The 17818-nt window shown below is 39.0% G+C and overlaps 1 protein-coding gene across 2 annotated transcripts in view; it reads right to left on the bottom strand.

Annotated features, from left to right (window-relative positions):
* col22a1 (collagen, type XXII, alpha 1) overlaps positions 1 to 17818 on the bottom strand; it is a 65780-nt gene that overhangs the window by 20191 nt on the left and 27771 nt on the right. For both annotated transcript variants that reach the window (XM_083926131.1, XM_083926132.1), the window contains 27 exons: positions 17568 to 17597; positions 17276 to 17329; positions 17070 to 17123; positions 14131 to 14184; positions 13544 to 13597; positions 13391 to 13444; positions 13207 to 13260; positions 11295 to 11348; positions 11127 to 11171; positions 10951 to 11013; positions 10541 to 10594; positions 10291 to 10332; positions 10167 to 10199; positions 10030 to 10083; positions 7558 to 7611; positions 7420 to 7473; positions 7267 to 7320; positions 7067 to 7120; positions 6370 to 6474; positions 5545 to 5589; positions 4904 to 4981; positions 4781 to 4816; positions 4644 to 4697; positions 4241 to 4285; positions 669 to 704; positions 469 to 582; positions 114 to 167 (listed from right to left, as the gene is read on the bottom strand). In XM_083926131.1, the coding sequence (XP_083782257.1) occupies positions 114 to 167; positions 469 to 582; positions 669 to 704; positions 4241 to 4285; positions 4644 to 4697; positions 4781 to 4816; positions 4904 to 4981; positions 5545 to 5589; positions 6370 to 6474; positions 7067 to 7120; positions 7267 to 7320; positions 7420 to 7473; positions 7558 to 7611; positions 10030 to 10083; positions 10167 to 10199; positions 10291 to 10332; positions 10541 to 10594; positions 10951 to 11013; positions 11127 to 11171; positions 11295 to 11348; positions 13207 to 13260; positions 13391 to 13444; positions 13544 to 13597; positions 14131 to 14184; positions 17070 to 17123; positions 17276 to 17329; positions 17568 to 17597 (1482 nt within the window). The remainder of the gene's footprint in view (positions 1 to 113; positions 168 to 468; positions 583 to 668; positions 705 to 4240; positions 4286 to 4643; positions 4698 to 4780; positions 4817 to 4903; positions 4982 to 5544; positions 5590 to 6369; positions 6475 to 7066; positions 7121 to 7266; positions 7321 to 7419; positions 7474 to 7557; positions 7612 to 10029; positions 10084 to 10166; positions 10200 to 10290; positions 10333 to 10540; positions 10595 to 10950; positions 11014 to 11126; positions 11172 to 11294; positions 11349 to 13206; positions 13261 to 13390; positions 13445 to 13543; positions 13598 to 14130; positions 14185 to 17069; positions 17124 to 17275; positions 17330 to 17567; positions 17598 to 17818) is intronic.

Below are 17818 nucleotides of genomic sequence, written 5' to 3'. Positions count from 1 at the left end.
GATATCACAAAGGAGTAGCTATGTTGTATTTGAATTTTTTTTTGTGTTTTTTTGTTTTGATTTGCATTTGGTCCTTTGGGAGCGATAATAGTGCAGTTAGTGTGAAAACTTGCCTTTCCTCCGTCGGCTCCAGGGGGCCCTGGAGCTCCGGCTGTTCCCGGGGGTCCCTGTAATGACACGGCAGAGCATCAGTCTCTGTCTGGAAAGACAGTGCAGAGCACCGGGTCCTAACCATTCACTGCTGCCCCCAGAGGAGGCTCAGCTAATGGTTAAGACAGACAGAGCCTCTCCATCCGTCACACCAACTGTGACTGATGAAGTCAAGGCTTCATCAGTCACAGTCTCAGTAAGGCTGATATGGTGGAGACATGCACTATACTGTTATAGCACTCCTTTAAAGCTGAGCAGTTATAGGCTTTACATTACAGGAGACGTGAGCTTATGGTTGAATATTAATGACTGCCCTACTTGGTAACCATCTTGTCCATTTTTCCCTGGAGGTCCCAGGTGTCCTTTGTCCCCTGGGACTCCCGGGAGACCAGGTGGTCCGGGTGGACCTGCAGGGCAGTCTGAGCACACATCCTATAAGATGGCAGAGACATGTTTGTGATAAAGTGATCTGAACATTTAGTGTTTTCACACTGAGGAAGGGAGGAAATGCTCCTTACCTTCAGATTTAGATCAGAGAGGTCTGCTGCCTTTCCCTGAGAGAGAGACAGGAAAGGAAATGGTTAATGGAGAGTAGAGCTCTCTATTCAGCAGGAATATCTGTGCTGTAGGATTAAGGTTTGCCATAAAGAGAACTAGGGGGGAAGCCCGAAATCATGAAAACCTGCCAAAACTGTGATCTGAATACTTATCTATTTATAATCTGTTTTCTGTCTATCTATTATATTTAATCAGGAAAGTCAAAAAGGAAGGGCCTCAGATTTGAAGCATTGACTAGATGGCAACACAATGTATGCTGTATTAGTGGTTTTTGAGTTCAGGCTGTTCTCATTCAGTGTTTGTACTTTATGTTGCATATAAGGTCGAAGACGATGTAACAAACTCATTTAAACCCAAACCACTATCTTTTTTTTAAACCTAACCAAGTAGTTTTGTGGCTTAAAGAGAAGTGTTGGGGTAACACATTTTAAAAGTAACGTGTTACAGTTACATTACTTTTAGAAGTAACAGAGTATATAACACGTTATTAATATGATGTTTGTATTATTATTCCATTAACTATGCCAACTAATGTTTTAAAACCACAAATTAAATGATTATTGTCTTCATTTGTTCATTTATCCACATCACACCACTGCCACCAGAAAAAAAGATCTCTCTGAGAACTCGATGGCTGAGATGTCAGAGTCAGAGTCAGATGTGTTTTATGAAATGGGTACTACTACTACTACTAATAATAATAATAATAATAATAATAATAATAATAATAATACATTTTATTTAAAGAGCACATTGTACAGCTCAAAGTGCTTTACAAAAATCACACATCAATGACACATGTATCAAAACAGGAAACACAAAAAGCAAAAATCAATACAATAATAAAATCCCAAAGAGATTAAAAAAGGTAATAAGACAAGTTAAAAAATATAGTTTTTAAAAAATTACAATTTTTTAGATTCAAAAGCCATAAAAGTATGAAAAATATCAGATAACAACAATGACGTAAAAATTAAATGAATTAAAAACAATCTCATTAAGAATATGTTTTCAGCTGTTTCTTAAAACCAGAAGCTGCTTGTCTCATTTGCGGTGGGAGTTCCACATATCGTCTCGCAGCATCACAACAGAAACTTTCTGTCTGGAACGTACTCTCAATACTTTCACTTCAAAGTACCACAGAAAGGACAAAAACAGAATAGTCGAGTGCAATCTATGCATGTGTTCATAAATAGCCACCAGAGCGCCCTCCGGCACAAACTGGTCCATTGGGTTATTCAGATCACCACACAGTGGGAGCAGCAGAGCAGACTCTGAGCACTCTGTCTGAGAAGGCAGAGCACTGAGGAGAAACTGAGGGAACTCTCTACAGTGAGAAGCTGTAGCCTACTTGTTGCTTCATGTGAATGCATGAATGGGCTTAATCTGAGTCTTCATTAGGCTATACAGTATCGCCCACCACTGGGTTTATGATGAACGGCAAGCTTTGGCTTCTATGCTTTGATTACCCTCCATGGAACAGGATTACCTTCACTTATAATGCCTAGAGAAGTGCAGTACTTCTGTGGTCATTTTGGTTAAAGTAGCGCAAGAGTAGTGCAATAAGTAACGCATTTCTCTACGCAAAGTAATATTGTAAAGTAACTTATTACTTCCACATGAAAGAAATTAGTAATATGTAATATTTGTGTCTGTCTTTGTCTGTACATCGTTCTGTCTTTTCTCTCTTTCTCTCTTATTTTCTTCCACCCCAACCGGTGCAGACAAATGTCCGTCCTCCACAGAGCTGGGTCTGTCTGACGTTCCTGCCTGTTATAGGGAAGGTTTTCGTTGCCACCGTACTCTACGGGGGAATTGTTGGGTCTGTGTAAATCATAAATAAGTCATAGGGTGTGGTCTATACCTACTCTGTAAAGTGTCCTGAGATAACTTTTGTTATGATTTGGCACTGTAAATAAAATTGAATTGAATTGAATCGAATTAATACATTACATTTTGAAAGTAACTTGCCCAATGCTGCTAAACAGGTTCAGCCCTGCAGGGAGCACTGCTGGCTCATTTTGCTGGACCATGTGAACCCAATAATGAAGTACAAATACTTCATTACCTTACTTAAGTAGAAATTTGGGGTATCTATACTTTACTGGCGTAATTATTTTTCAGATTAATTTTTACTTCAACTCATTACATTTAAAAATAGCCTCATTACTAGGGATGGGTACCAAAACCCGGTTCTAAATTTGCCCCGGGGCAAGATTTTCTGAACAGACCCTATCAGTCAGAGCCCCTTCCTCCTGTGCAGGTGGCAGGGCGGGGTCTCACTCACTCACTGTCTTTCTGTCACACTCTCACACACACGGCGCTAGAGAGATGATGGAGAGAACTTAGCGGTCTAAAGTGAGGCTTTATTTCAACAAAACTGACGCAAATAGTAATGCTAATAAGTGCAACAAAGGTTTTGCATGTAAAGGGACACGAGAAGCCTCTCAAAACATCTAAAAGTGAAGAATATTCAAAAAGGATAAATACACTGTCTTTGACAGCCGAGCTCGCAACTCTCCTGTTTCCCCATCCACCTCAGGTATGTGCGGTTATGCTAGCAGTATACTCTGCTTGTTTTTATACAATCTATGGTCAGAGCCCCTTTAAAAAAACACAGGAGTAATAATGTGATGCTCATGTTACCACTGTACGTGTGTTGTTATGAGTATATGCAGTATATATATATATATATATATATAGTGAATTGTTAAACATGGCTGTGGATTCATGACATTATAAGATCCAAGAAAAAAAAGCAGTTGTTCATTCAATTCTCAATTTGTTAATTTGTTTTTCCATTTTTTCTCTAAAAAGAACTAGCACCGTACTGGATCGACAGCATGGTACTAGTTATCGGTACTAAATCGGTACTAAAATCATAATGATACCAATCCCTACTCGTTACTCCAATTTCATTACTGCTTGTTTTCATCAGGGCTTGTCATTGTTCAAAACACACACACACACACAAAACCTATCCAGATAGTAGTACCACGAGCTAATTAACTTCAACACACTTCAACGTTAACATTTTAATATGACATGATAGTCATTATGGCCTTTGGAGAAATGTTTTTTTTGGGGGGGAGATGGGGTAGTACACTAAGCATTTGTCCTTAATGGCATTTTCCCCCTTTCATTACTTTTACTTTTATATACTTTAAGTAGTTTTGAGACCAGTACTTAGAGTAAAAAGCTTGAGTTGATACTTTACTTTTTTAAAACCCTAGTATCTATACTTCTACTTGAGTAATGAATTTGAATACTTTCCATTGCATTACTTTTCCTAAGATATCATACGAATCAAATCGTTGTATGAGGATACAATGTTTTATTTAGTCTTGTATCATCTGGTACACTTAAGCCTAAACAATACTACTTTGTTTATTAGCACATGGCTATTCTCTACTTTATAAAGTATTCAGGGGATATATTGCATATAAAGTAAATGAACATCTGGAGAAAGAACATTCATTACAACCTGTTCCTCTGATAGTACTGGTTGTTCCCTGCCAATATCTGTACTTACGGGCTCTCCTTGGGATCCCTTGTCTCCTGGTCTTCCTGGTAAACCCTGCATTTGGTGCAAAGGCAAAAAAATCTCTGAAAAGTGTAGATTATGAAGACCCAAAGTGTTCTGAATCAAATACATGAGACATCGAGAAATAACCATATGAATTAATACACACAGAATTAATGATGAATTATAATTCAATAAAAAGTTACAACTCTGCTAATTCTAAATTAAAAGCTTTGTTTCATAATGCCACTTTTCATCACCAAGGTTCTGTCCTACAGTCAAGGCAGGTGAGAGAGTTCTGTGATGTTCTTCAGTCTGAATGAGCACGGTGGGTGTCCAGAGTAAGAAGACATTCACATGAAATGATTCATCAACTGTGTGTATTCATTCACTTATTCATTTTTGGACTCACATTGTGTCCCGCTGGGCCCTGAGGACCAGCGACTCCTGGTAGACCCCTCAAGCCCTGGAAGCCGAATAAACAGATATCAGAGAAACACCTTTTATGGAATTAAACATATTTGACATGAATCTTTAGAAAACATTTACCGCAGGTCCAGGTTCCCCATTATTTCCCGGAAGCCCCTACAAAAAAAAGGAAACGTTTCCAAATGTGTGAATAGATGCGGAGCAGGCAGAAATTGTGACACTGATTGGCGTTGATGCTCGTACCTGTGGTCCCATTTTGCCCTCTCCTGCAGAACCCCTGTCCCCTGGTAGCCCTGGTTCTCCTCGTGACCCTGTTTGGCCCTGGGAGAAAAAACAAAACCAAGTTCACTTCAGTGTCCTCAGATAATGTCAGCTCAGCTATAATGTTTTGGTCTCGCTTGGCACAGAAACTGTCACATTCAGCGATGCCTGCTGATCCCAGAAATACCACTGTGTATTTAATCAGCGATGAAAAACAAATTACAATCTGCAGTTGACATTTTGGTACTCAGAAGAGAAAACATATTATTGATGAGGGTGAGCGATTTGAAACCATAAATCCTGCAAATGCCCCTGTCCAGCCTCTTCCATTCTGAACCCCCCCCCCCCCCCCCCCCCCGTTTCCACTACCACAACTTTAAGCTCTTCACAGCAAAGAGCCTGTCATAATCAGAGCACTGGTCACAGTGCAGTGGGCATAGAAATTGCTTTTGCTGCTTTCAACAAAAATGAATTGTTTTTCTCATCCGTGCCAGAAAAAAAAAGAGTTTTTCACATCAATAAAAGAGCACCTGTGCATGATAAAAAACACACCTAAGGCAACCTACAAAGCTCCCACATGCAAACACACACACACTTCTTGCAAACTTCTAAAATGACATCACCTTTAGCCCTGGAGGTCCTTGAATTCCCTGTGGTCCTGAGTCCCCCTGAAACATCACAAATGACATCAATCAAACCCTGAAATTAGGCCTCTTTTGCATAAATAATTCAGAGCTAAAGCGTGTACAAGTCGTATGAACAGAAGTGTGGCGAGGCCTCAGGGCCGCACCTGGCAGCTGTAAAAAACAGAGCTGCTGTGAGCCAAATCTGCGCTGCTGCTGTGTTGCTTTACTGCGATATGTCTTAACAATGTCTTTCCTGTTTGCCCCTGCATCGTCAGCAGGACGGCCACATGTCTGGGGTGAAAAATGATGAAGAAACACGTCGAGCTGCAATGCTAAATGTGCCTACTCAGCCTCCTTTTCCTCCCATCCAGCTACTCATATTGTTTTGGTTCAAGGTGTATTTCAGGCAGGGAGATGTTTAAAAGCACAACACATGTGGAACACAAGTTCACAGGCATGTTCACAAGGTTTCTATTACTGATGATTGCTTTGACTTATAAACACATACAGTAATACTTTAATGATGATTAATGGCAGGCGTTACGTTCTTTACATTTCACTCATAATTTTATTTCAAATTCTAGTGGAGATGTAAGTTTTTTCAAAGAAACCAAAATATATCAGGAAAAAATTGTACAAATCTAGAATATTAGCATTTGATCAAAGTCGCAATCTAAGGTTTAAATATTTTACTGACGATGATACACAATTTATATATTTATATGCTCACTAGATTCACTAGAAATCAGGCTTAACATTATTCTGCAAATGGATACATCTGAAGTTATGAATACAATGTGACAGAAAGAAAATGTGTCTTACTGTTAGCCCGTCTTTCCCCTTCCCTGGTGGTCCGGGGGGTCCAGTCAAACCTGGATCTCCAGGTGTGCCCATGGGACCTGCTGGTCCTGGTTTACCTGCTTCTCCCTAAAATAAAAGTCACAATTTAAAAAAAAGTATTTTGGGGTGGCCGGTGGCTCAGTGGTTAGAGCAGTCTCCCCATGTAAAGAGGCTGAAGGTCCTCGAGGCCGTGGGTTTGACTCCGACCCGCGGCCCTTTGCTGTCTCCCCCTCTCTCTCACCCCATTTTCTGTCCATCCTTTGTAATAATAAAGGCTTTAAAAACAGCTAAAAATATCATCTTTTATTAAAAAAAAAAAAAGCATTTAATTGTCTATTATCAGCCTCTAGTTGTCCTAACTTCAATAAGTGAACATTAATTGCATGGAGGGAACATAGTCTTGTCAGTGACATGACGTGGGAAAAGATAAAAAAAAAAAGAGAATGAGAGACAGTAGAAAGTGTTCTGTATTGTGAGACTTGGCACCATGTATCTGCTGCTGCAGGACTGATATGAATTCAAAGACTTCTCTGCTGAAACAATAATGGAGGACATGCAAGGTCACTCTCTCTTCTCTGCACACTTATTTTCCCTCTGCATTGCCAAACCCATTCTGAACATAGTCTGAATACTTTAAAAACTAAATATACCCATAGCTTTTTAAAAATACGCCACTGACCTTGTCTCCTCTCTGTCCAGCTGGACCAGGAGGCCCAATGATCCCCGGTATGCCCTAGAAGAAAGACAACCGGTAGTTCCACACTGAAGTAATTTGTTATCACTGTTCATAAAGTATGTTATAGTTTAGTCATAGAAAATGCAAGCAGGCATCAATGTCTTCCAGGTATATTAATCTAGATATGTTTGGAGAAGTCCTACCACATTCCCTGGTAATCCACGAGGACCCTGAGGACCAGCTATGCCAGGGGGACCCTGGGAGAAACACAGCCATCAGCCATTACAGGCGATACAGTCTAGCATATCTTCCCATTTGGTGTTAAAAGGTGTTTTACATTAAATCTGACAACTTACAGGGTCTCCAACACGTCCGGTCTCTCCTGACGCTCCAGTGTCACCTTTTGGACCCTGGAATAGAAATAAAAGAGATGTATTCCACTTCAAGTCTCTGTAGAGTACAGTATACTGACTGTAGGTGCAGGATCATCTTACAGCTGGTCCAGATGGTCCCTTAAAGCCTTGTTCACCAGGTAACCCTCTTTGACCCTTTAGGAGAAGGCACATAAGTTAACACATTAAAGAGTTTTTATAGTGTAGCTCTATGGGCTAATATAGGTATGTTTAATTTTGATATATTTTATTCTTTATTTCTGTCTTTCACATATTCTGTTGTTCTTGGCATACCTGCTATTTTTGCAGCCTCTTTTGTTTGTTGTTCATTTAATTGCTTGGTTTTATGGCTCTGTTGAATACTCGATTCAGATTGGTCAGTTACCGCATTCTACTGTCTATTATTAATGAGTACCACTGGCCGTTGCTTTGGACGCAGTCCTGTTCAAAGACACTGGAGGACCATTTTTATTTTCATTAGAATTTTAAATCTAAAAAGTCCCAAATATAAGACAGTGTTTTTTTTCCCTGGAAATTCACCTGAAAAAGTGGTGGGTCGTCTTATTTTCAGGGTCTAGATTTTAAAGGCCAAGTACAGTAAGTGCTTCTATAGACACAGTCACTGAGCACAGTGTGAGAGTTGCATGTCAATATAAAGTCACAACAACAGATGGCGCCAAGAATCTCTAAAACAAGTTCCTTTCATTACAGGCCGTCAATCACAACCAAGCCCCCACCACAGCAACTTCCTGGTTTATCCATTAAGAAAGTGCTAAAAATTGCAATTCTCAGAGTGCCCACTAGGGGCAGGTGTCTGCCCTCATCTGAATCCGATCACTGTCCACTTATATCTTTTCTGCACTACAGTTCTGTTCATACCTGTTTCAACAGTCTACTGCATGTTTACATTGTTTACATCATATACACCCGTTCAAATGTCTGCTTACATCTGATACACGCATGTCTTTCTACATCTCACGCAGACGATGTTCTCCGTATCTAACCTGTACTAACACACTAACATCTTGACACTTATTCTACCTGTACTAACACACTAACATCCTGACACTTATTCTACCTGTACTAACACACTAACATCCTGACACTTACTCTTCTTTTACACTTTATTCTTGTTGTTAGGTTAAAATGTTTTTGTATAGTTGCACTGTCGTTATTTGCTGCTCTGTGTGCCCTGAATTGCCCCCCGGGGACAAATAAAGTTTTTTTAATTTGAATTTGAATTTGAATTCTTAAAAGAGCAATTTCTTATTGACCCCCATGTTAAACAGGCCCTTTTCACAGCAAAATTAAACCTATTTAAGGCTTGGTACAAAAAAAATAATTCTAGTCTGTATGTTAAAGTTATATTTTCATGACAACACTGAGGGGGTACATTTTTTTTGTACCAGGCTAGTTTTTATTTTATTTATTGAAGGTTAAAGTTTATGAATAATTAGGGCTGCAGCCTCTTGAGTGACAGCTAGCCGCTGGCCCTCACTTCTCCTCGGAGGTATACGTCAGCCAGATGGACGTATCTCCCTCCCCCCAACGTCACATACATGCCCTATTATGGTAAGAGGAAATGAGGCGGAGTCAAAGTCTGACAAGATGGCGAAACTGATCATTTTGTTCCTGAAGAGAACTTTTTCTGGTCTGAGAAGAAAGACTTATTTTGTTTTTGGTCATTGGAATGGTGGGTTTGAAATTGGACATTGAATTGAGAGAAAATACTTGTTTTTTGTTAAACAAAATTTGGTCAGCAAAAATAACTTTTCCGAAAATTACTCTTTAAAAAGGAGGGTCATCTTATAATCAGGGTTGTCTTACATTTTGGACAATATGGTTTATTTTCTGTCAAAATATTGATTTCTTTAGTTTGAAGCTGTGTAATAACTAAGATTATGTAAAGTGGGATAATGTAGAAAGAGTAGGGTTTCATTTGAAATAATGACCCGCTTGCTCTACATTATCCCTTACATATTTGCACTTGTTTTAACTGTTTTATTTATTCTCTTCTTTCTTTAATTTATAGTGAAGCACTTTGACTACAAATTGTTTTGTTATTATTATTATGTTCTTGTCAAAAGCATAATGTCACATTTCACATACAATTATTATGTCAAATGAATGATACATGCATTAAGAATTCTTACAATATTCTGTGACAAAATTATTAAGCGAGCAATATCATCTGCCTATAAATTGCTCAAGAAAGTCAAAGATAATCAAAATAGATATTCTTATTCGTGAGGGTGTGTTTATTATTGTGTGTTTGTGGGCTACTTTTATCTGAAAATACCAATATAGTATGCATGTTGTTTATTAGGTCCACCTAATGTACTGCACATCTATAAACTGCAATGAATAGAGACTGAGGCCAGTTTACAGTTAAATTTACTCAGCCCAGTAAAGGAAGGCCCCTGAACGCCTGTAGCATGACTGCCTCACTATCACCGTACCTAATCTCTACTGACATCTAGTGGACTTATTGGCACATTGCTGGAAATTTTCCTGTTCTGGTCTGTCAAGGGGAAGAAGACATAACAGCAAAAAAAAATTAAGATTAAAGCTCACCATCTCTCCCGGATTCCCTTGATCCCCCTTTGCTCCCTTCTCTCCAGGTATCCCCTGGAAACGACAAACAAACAATCCAATTAGACATTTGAATGAAAAAGAAGAAGACGGGGAATAGAGGAGTTTGGTCTACTCACAGGTTCACCAGGCTCAGGGATGACATTTGCCACCTGTGAAGAAAAGGGCAGTATGACTGACTCTGTGTCATCCATCATAGTTATAAAAATAAAAAATACTAGAAACCGCATAAATTGTTCTTACATTTCCGGGAATGCCAGGTAGTCCCCTCGCTCCCACTTCGCCCTGAGGCAAGAGACAATATGTTCACACTGTCAACATACTTATGACATTATTACCGCTAACAGTGAAGGGTGACCATTACTGAGACCACTGTAACAATTGTGACACAATAGGTGGGATACACATTGAGAATTAATTTGTTTTTAAATATGCTTCACATGTAATTTGACCTTGTACAGCACATTAAATGGGTTCCTTATGACTTATTTACCTTGTCGCCCTTTTCACCTTTTGGCCCAAGTGGTCCTTCTTGTCCTCTTTCTCCCTGAAAGAGAAGACAAAATCAAAATGTTATACATTTACACCGATAACAGACTATTATAAGCATTTTAATGCAGGCAAATTGAGACTTTTTAAATTGGAAGTAAGAAGTCAAGTACAGTGTGTCTCAAAGTGGCATTTGGGGACCCTGAGGAGATTAGCCAGCCAAATTAGGAACAGTTAATTTGACTAGGGTTCATTTAACCAGAAACTGTTTCTGTTGCATAATTATACAGAACAAAAATGACCTTTAGTGGGTGTCTCCCCCATGCACATTTGTAGATATTAAACTATTCAGTAGTAAATCAACAGTGCGGGAGAATCTTGTGGGTCTAAGTCTGTGAATTAACATACACCTACCACAACACCTCTGTCTCCTCTTGCTCCATCACCACCCTGTGGACCAGGGGATCCAGATTCTCCCTGTAAAAAAAAATCAAAACAAAAAAAACACCCTGTTGACATGATGAAGAACAGTATATTTAATTATCTTACAAAATATCCCAGACTGAAAAAGTCAACTGCCGTGAACTCACTCTCTCCCCAGGAGGTCCTCTTGGTCCGGGAGGCCCGTCGTCACCCTGGAGTGAAGACACACTTAAATGTCAGATTTGCATACGGAAAACAAACACACTATCTCATAGGCTGCATGTGTCTTCACTCATGTCCATCCTGTTTCTGGGTATATGACGGTGGCAGGTTACCTTAGCTCCAGGCTTTCCTGCAAAACCATCTGCTCCGCGCTCTCCCCTGGGACCCTGCAGAGACACAAGATTTTCATTTAGACGTCATACTTATAAAAACCTTTGCTTTACAACCCACATTTCAGTGTGTGTAGTAAAGGTAAACCCAGCACAACTCAGCTTTGCAACTGCATTAAATGGATTGTGCCATTTAAATACCCATGTTTTAAACAAGCTATGTTTCAATTGTTTGCTTTCTGTCAGTTGTAAAGCCTCAGAATCCTTGTCCTACTTGATTCACATATGAATCTCTAAAAATGAAAAAAAAAGATGTAGACAGTAATTCAGAGGTCAGGGATCAGACTAAGTTGCTTATTAATTTAACATTTAGTCCCCAGCAAAATTTTATTTTAGCTTACACATTTTGTTTCTTCAGCATCTAATGTGCTGCTCAGTAGTATTAACCTATCAAAGTGTGTAGTTAATACAGCTGTTTTTCATATTTACTAACATAACATGTCTCTGAGAGACTGGGAAGCCATAAGCCTCAGTGTGGCCTTGCAATGATCACACTGTCTAAAATTAAAGCTGGTTTAGGAAGTTTTCTGAAGAAGGCAAATGTATGAAATTGGAAAAGCTCTCCGCTCTCTGTCTTAAGCCCCTCCCACCAAACAAGCACATGCCCTCACTTCATACGATAACTTGTACCACAGATTTTTATTCTGATCTTGATGCTGTAATATAGCAGCATTTCTAGAATGACTGTCATGTTTTCTTTGCTAACTTGTGGGTCCTTAGTCCCATCTGGGACATCGTTCTGTGATTCAAGTTCATGTTTATGAATAAAACACATGTCGATATCGGTGACAAGATATAGTGTTGCTAATCATTTAGCCTTCTGCTGGCCACAGGCCCGAGTCTTTGGCTATGATTAGCAGTAGGCTAAACTATTATCAGTATTTTCTCTCCATCTCTGAAAGTATTTGCCAGTTTAACACGTGTTTATTGAGTTCAACAACAGACTTTCTTTTTTAGAAAGTCTGTCTTCCTTTTTTAGGTTGCAGTTTAGACAGTAGTTGCCAATGCTGGAATGGCCTGTGATTGTCCTCCCATCATGGGCTAAACGTCCTAAAGCCTAAAATCAGAGCCATGAGGACATGCTATCTGATGAACGTAAGTTGAATATTCACCATCCTTTTACCTATGCTTCTGTGTTCACTGTTCACTTAAGCTACTTGGTGATTGTCTTCTACAGTATGTTGAAGCACACAGTTCAGATATTTTTCACGGAAAATGGCTGCCTTCTTTAGAAGCAAGTGAGATTGTTTTTTTTTCTGGTGATTAATTTTCTCAGTCTGATCAAAATATTTTCTCTATTTTTCTCTCTCCTATCTTTATGACTCGTCAAGATAAGAATTTCTCTATGTGTTCTGATTGTACTAATTTACAGTAGGCCAACTTTTTTCCCACCTCTTTCAAACATAACTATGTGTTTTTAAGGAAACTTAAAGAACTTTTGTCCACCTGTTCTTAAGTCATCGGGAGAGAAAACTATTTGGATTCTTGACTCTCAGGGCTTCCTGCTGCAGCTGGAAACAACATTGATGAGAGCAGTCAGAGTGAACCAAAACAGTAAAACTGCAGGCCATAAAATCTAAACAGTGAGCTAAAATACACTACTGTAAGAAAATCCATAGAGCTGAAGAATTGCAGTTTTGGATGCTAACTTTCTATGGTTTTATCCATGGATATCATCATGGTTTAATCACGTTAAGTGACTCCTTCCACATTATACATAGACATCTAGCCATTTTTCACGTAAGATTTTTGTTTGGTGCAGCTTGAATGTGTAACAACAAGCTTGGTCACTGTGAGCATGGAAAGGCTAGAAGAAAAAAGAAAAAAATAGAAAGGTTATTCAGTTCATACTGACCATGGTACCGTCATTTCCAGGAAGACCGTCCAGACCGTCTTTACCAGGAAGACCCTTCGAAGATCAGACGAAAGGTTGACATTTAGTGATGTGAACACAGGAATGACAACAGAGATTGATCACCTATGACTGAAAGTACTATTACCAACAAATGGTTTTATTTGAAAATAAAGGGCCAACTCACAGGCTTTCCAGACTCTCCAGGTTTGCCTGAAAATCCAATTTCACCAGGTAGACCCTTCACAAAGCAAGAACAAATTATTCATTAATTTGTTGCCGAAACAAATGGTCATATTTAAGAATGATTGTGTTCTAATCTGTGTGACTGGTCACTTACAGGGGGTCCAGTGTGTCCTTGGTTTCCTGGTGCCCCAGCTGGACCCTGAGGACCCTTCAAAATAAAAAATCCTATTAGTAAAAATGTATTTCACTTGATCATCATCCCATCAATATATTCACATAATGTGGGCTTTTCAAGATGCCTATATTTTTGGATTAAAAAACAATATATATAGATTGTTTTCTTAACAAGTATGTTCAATATAAATATTCAGATTTTCCCCTAGTATTATATGTATTTCTAAGGAGCCGTGTGCATTAGTACCAGAAAACAGCCACTAGAGGGAGGTATTACAGCAATGTTTCCAGCTCATTCAACCTAAAACAATAACTGAAGACAGATGTATTTTTATTTTGCTCCCTAGAACAATCAACCGACAGGTTATGTCAATAAGATTGGACAATTAAATGACATAAACTGTTCTTCTTCTTGTTATTCTAGCTATTTTAACTATAAGTTAAAACACAATGAATAAACCCTTCTGCACTTTGTGGGTCACATCAAATATTGAGCAGACATCATTTTAAACAAGTGTATTATATGTGTGAACATTTTCCTTGACATGAAACTGAAATTGTTCTTACAGGGGGTCCAGGAAGGCCATCCACTCCAGGCAATCCACTTTCACCTTTCTTTCCCTGAAAGACAACATTTAAATAAAATCAATGCATGAGGTGACCATGAGGTGTGTCCAGGGCAGTATAACACTGGTGTCATGTCCAATGTATTTTTCTTCCATTTTAGCAACTATGAGAGTTACAAAAAAACAAACATTTTAAACCCTTTCATTGTTTTATTTTCTTAGGCCTATTCCACAATGTTTAAACCCAGCATCATTATACTAAGATTCAGGCTCACTCTTTCAGACAGGGCTTTGAAACAACATTTAAATAGTTAGTTGTGTTAAACCTATGAGCAGCTCTGCTCTAAAAAGCCAAAACACAATAACTAGTCTACCTAATTTAGCCCGAATAAAGCCTAATTTAGTGTTCATCTTTCACATCCATTTTGACATAAAAAGTACAGTAATATGCCATAAAAAAGTGTTCAATTTTGTATAAATGTGTGTGGGCTCAAAAAAGACATGGTTTCTTGTGCTGTCAGACAGCTAAAGCAAGGGAGTTGTTACATCGAGTAAAAGCTAGCTGGTGAGATAGCCACAGCTAGCCTTAGCTACAGCTTAAACTAAATCTATGCTTCTAATTAGCTGTTGTCTCAGATTAAAACATATCCATTTTGATGGACCAACATATGGTTATTTCACAAAAACATTGAGGAAGCGGAGTCAAAGTAAAGAAAAAAATTGCAAACACCCTGCTAATGCTAACTTAACTAGCTTAAGCAAGTAGGGGAGAGTGGGGTAAAGTGTACACATTCCCCATTAATTCAGGATGTTTAGTAGTGATGGAAATTATCAGAATGTATTTAGGACTTAGGGCGGAGAAAATATGATTGATTTAAAAAAAGTGGTTTTGTGTCTCACTTTACCCCAGCTTAGGGGTAAACTGAGACAGACCAGAGGAATCAAGGAGGTAAAGTGAACCAGCTGGAGGTAAACCGATCCACTAACTTTTTCGACTCTGAAACTAGCATAACAACACTTGTTGTAGCAGTTAGAATCCTGACAGCTAGCTTGACAACTACACATTCCAGAACTAATGTTAGACTAGTAACAGAATCATGAGGATTGGACAATTAAGCACATTTTTTCTGAACACTTGAAAGTAATTCTGAACAGAGTAACTTTCTTGCAAATTATAACCTCCGGTGAAAAATTAAGTTAACGTGGAACAACCAGAAACTGTAGTTCCTTGAATTGCCATTTAAGGCAGAGAGGAACATGTTTGTTTCGTTGGGTGCGACTGTACTTGCAGCACATTTCTGTATGCTTGTCTTTTGTCTATAAACCTAGCTTAGCTGCATGGATCTGGCGTTACTTGTTTCTTAGCGTTACCTGGCACCCTGGGAGTCTGGATAAATTAGCTGTCATTATCCACTCATGGCTAGTAATTTGGCTGCATTAGCATGTGAGATAACATTACCTAACAATAATACAATTTGTTTTTAAATGATAAATACATGTAACAACATTATACACAGGACAGCACTGGACATAACAGAGCAAATTCTGTCTGTGGATACTATATAGGCTACGATGCTTTTCTCTTGCATCCCCAGGATACTGTCGCATTTCCATACGACTGTCCACAGGAAAATCCTGGCACTTGCTCTTTAATTATATTTCTTCATATGTGTGTTGGTGTTCCTACTTTGCAGCCCTTTAAAGTCACATTCCAGCTCAAGCTGCCCTCAGCTCTCATATCAGTATAGAGGTGAACAGACAGGCCTCAGCAGTGGTGACACACACGACTGATGAGAGCTTTGCTGCAGTGCGGGTGAGAGTGGCTCAATCTATACCAACTCAACCATACAGCCAACTCTATCAGCGCGGGTAGCAGTGGAGACCACCCTATTATCACAGCTCTCAGCCTCCCCGCTCCCCCATTCACACTCCCCCCCTGTGCATCTTCAGCTGAGGTATAAAAACCTCAAACCTGGAGAAAATAGGTCAAGCTCCTTGGAAACTTGGAAAGCAAATGCTTCAGCTAGGCCTCTGATGATATTACATGATAAAAGCAAAGCTGGTAGATTTCCTTGATATTGTGTAATCTAAACTCAGTGTGATTGCTTTATTCATGTTAATAAAATATAAAGATTTTCAGACTAAGGACAGTCAAGTGTGTTCTGGTGGTTGGTCATTCATGTCCAGAGGAGGTTTGCTTTTCCTCAGTTGCCCATCTGAGCAGCTGCTAATGTTGATTCCAACATATTGCTGATGAGCAGTTAATTGCTCCCAGCAGAGATGGGCAATGGAGGTCACTATCTTTGCTAATGTTTTGGAAGAACAAATCATGTAGAACCACTGTGCTTGTTTTAATTACACGCTGCGGTGTAATGGGACCAGAGAGGAGTGAGACAGCGGTAAAAGAATATGAAAGCCAAGGGACACTTTTTGTAGATAATTCTATAAGCACTGATAACAGCTACAGCATGAGAAATAAACATCATATTTCTTCATTCTAAGTAATCCTACAGGAATATGATCAGAAGAGTAATGTGTGAGCACAGTATAAACGTCCAATTACTGCTGATTAGTGATTTGCAATCTTGGCATGCACAGTTATAAGTTCATGGTTCAAGCTAACAGTTCCATCAAAGAGCAGATTTTCTGTGTTTTGCCTAAATCGTGAATGTCAAGAGTGTACATTAAAAGCAAGGATGATGGATTGCCACTTGCTGCTGCTTTTGGCCAATGATATTCCTCAACCAATAGGATTGGTTCGACTCCAGTCTGTTCTAATATTATATGCTGTAAATTCAGGCATAGATATGAACATAAAAGCACTGTTCAACAACTGTGTACTTTGTTGAGCATCTCCTGGTACAGTGCAGGTCTAAGTACTGAAATGATGACGAACTGTGGAGAAGAAATGAGTGTCTTCCATTAAAATGAGACTCTTACCCTCTGGCCGAACTCTCCAGGTTCCCCAGGTAGACCCTGTGGACCCGGAGGACCCTGAGGAATAAAGTGTTCAGTTCCAGTTAATACAGCAACTGTCTTCATGAACTGCTAAGCACTTCTTCGAAACAGGTGGCTTTTTCAGCAACAAAAAAATACCAGGAGCTATAAACAGCAGGAAAGAAGAAATAATAAATCATGATCCTTACATGAGGCCCCGGAGGGCCCTCGGGCCCTGGAGGCCCAGAAGGTCCAGCAATTCCCTAAAATAGGTCAAACACAAATTACATACATACTATGAATTATATTACTATTTGAGATTGCAGTTTGTGTTGTCGCTGATCACCGCATTTTTCATGATGAATTCCCTGCATTAATAATCTCCTAATCAATGATTTTCTTTATCATACTTTATGAATTAATACTATGAGGTTGTCTTTAAATCTTTACTTTCCTGTTAATGAACATTATAAACTATTTAGTTATTGAACAATCACTCACCTTTTCACCCTGCAAGCCTTCTCTTTGATGCTGAAATTAGAAGAAAAAAAGAATAAATGATCAAATTATATATTTTTTAAAATTAGTCAAATCATTGAAGGATCCACTGTGCTCTCTGGGACTAAGTATGGACTAAGGAATGAGGCCATGGACAACACAACCAGCAACCCTTATCTCACACAAATGGCTTCAATGTTTTATGGCAACAACAAAAGCATAAAAAATCTACTGTCAAAGTAAACCCAGTGTGT

This window comes from Echiichthys vipera (assembly GCF_963691815.1).
Source record: "Echiichthys vipera genome assembly, chromosome: 13".
In the NCBI taxonomy this organism is placed as follows: domain Eukaryota; kingdom Metazoa; phylum Chordata; class Actinopteri; order Perciformes; family Trachinidae; genus Echiichthys; species Echiichthys vipera.
Note: the sequence above shows the minus strand (reverse complement) of the source record. Positions and strands in the feature narration are given on the sequence as shown.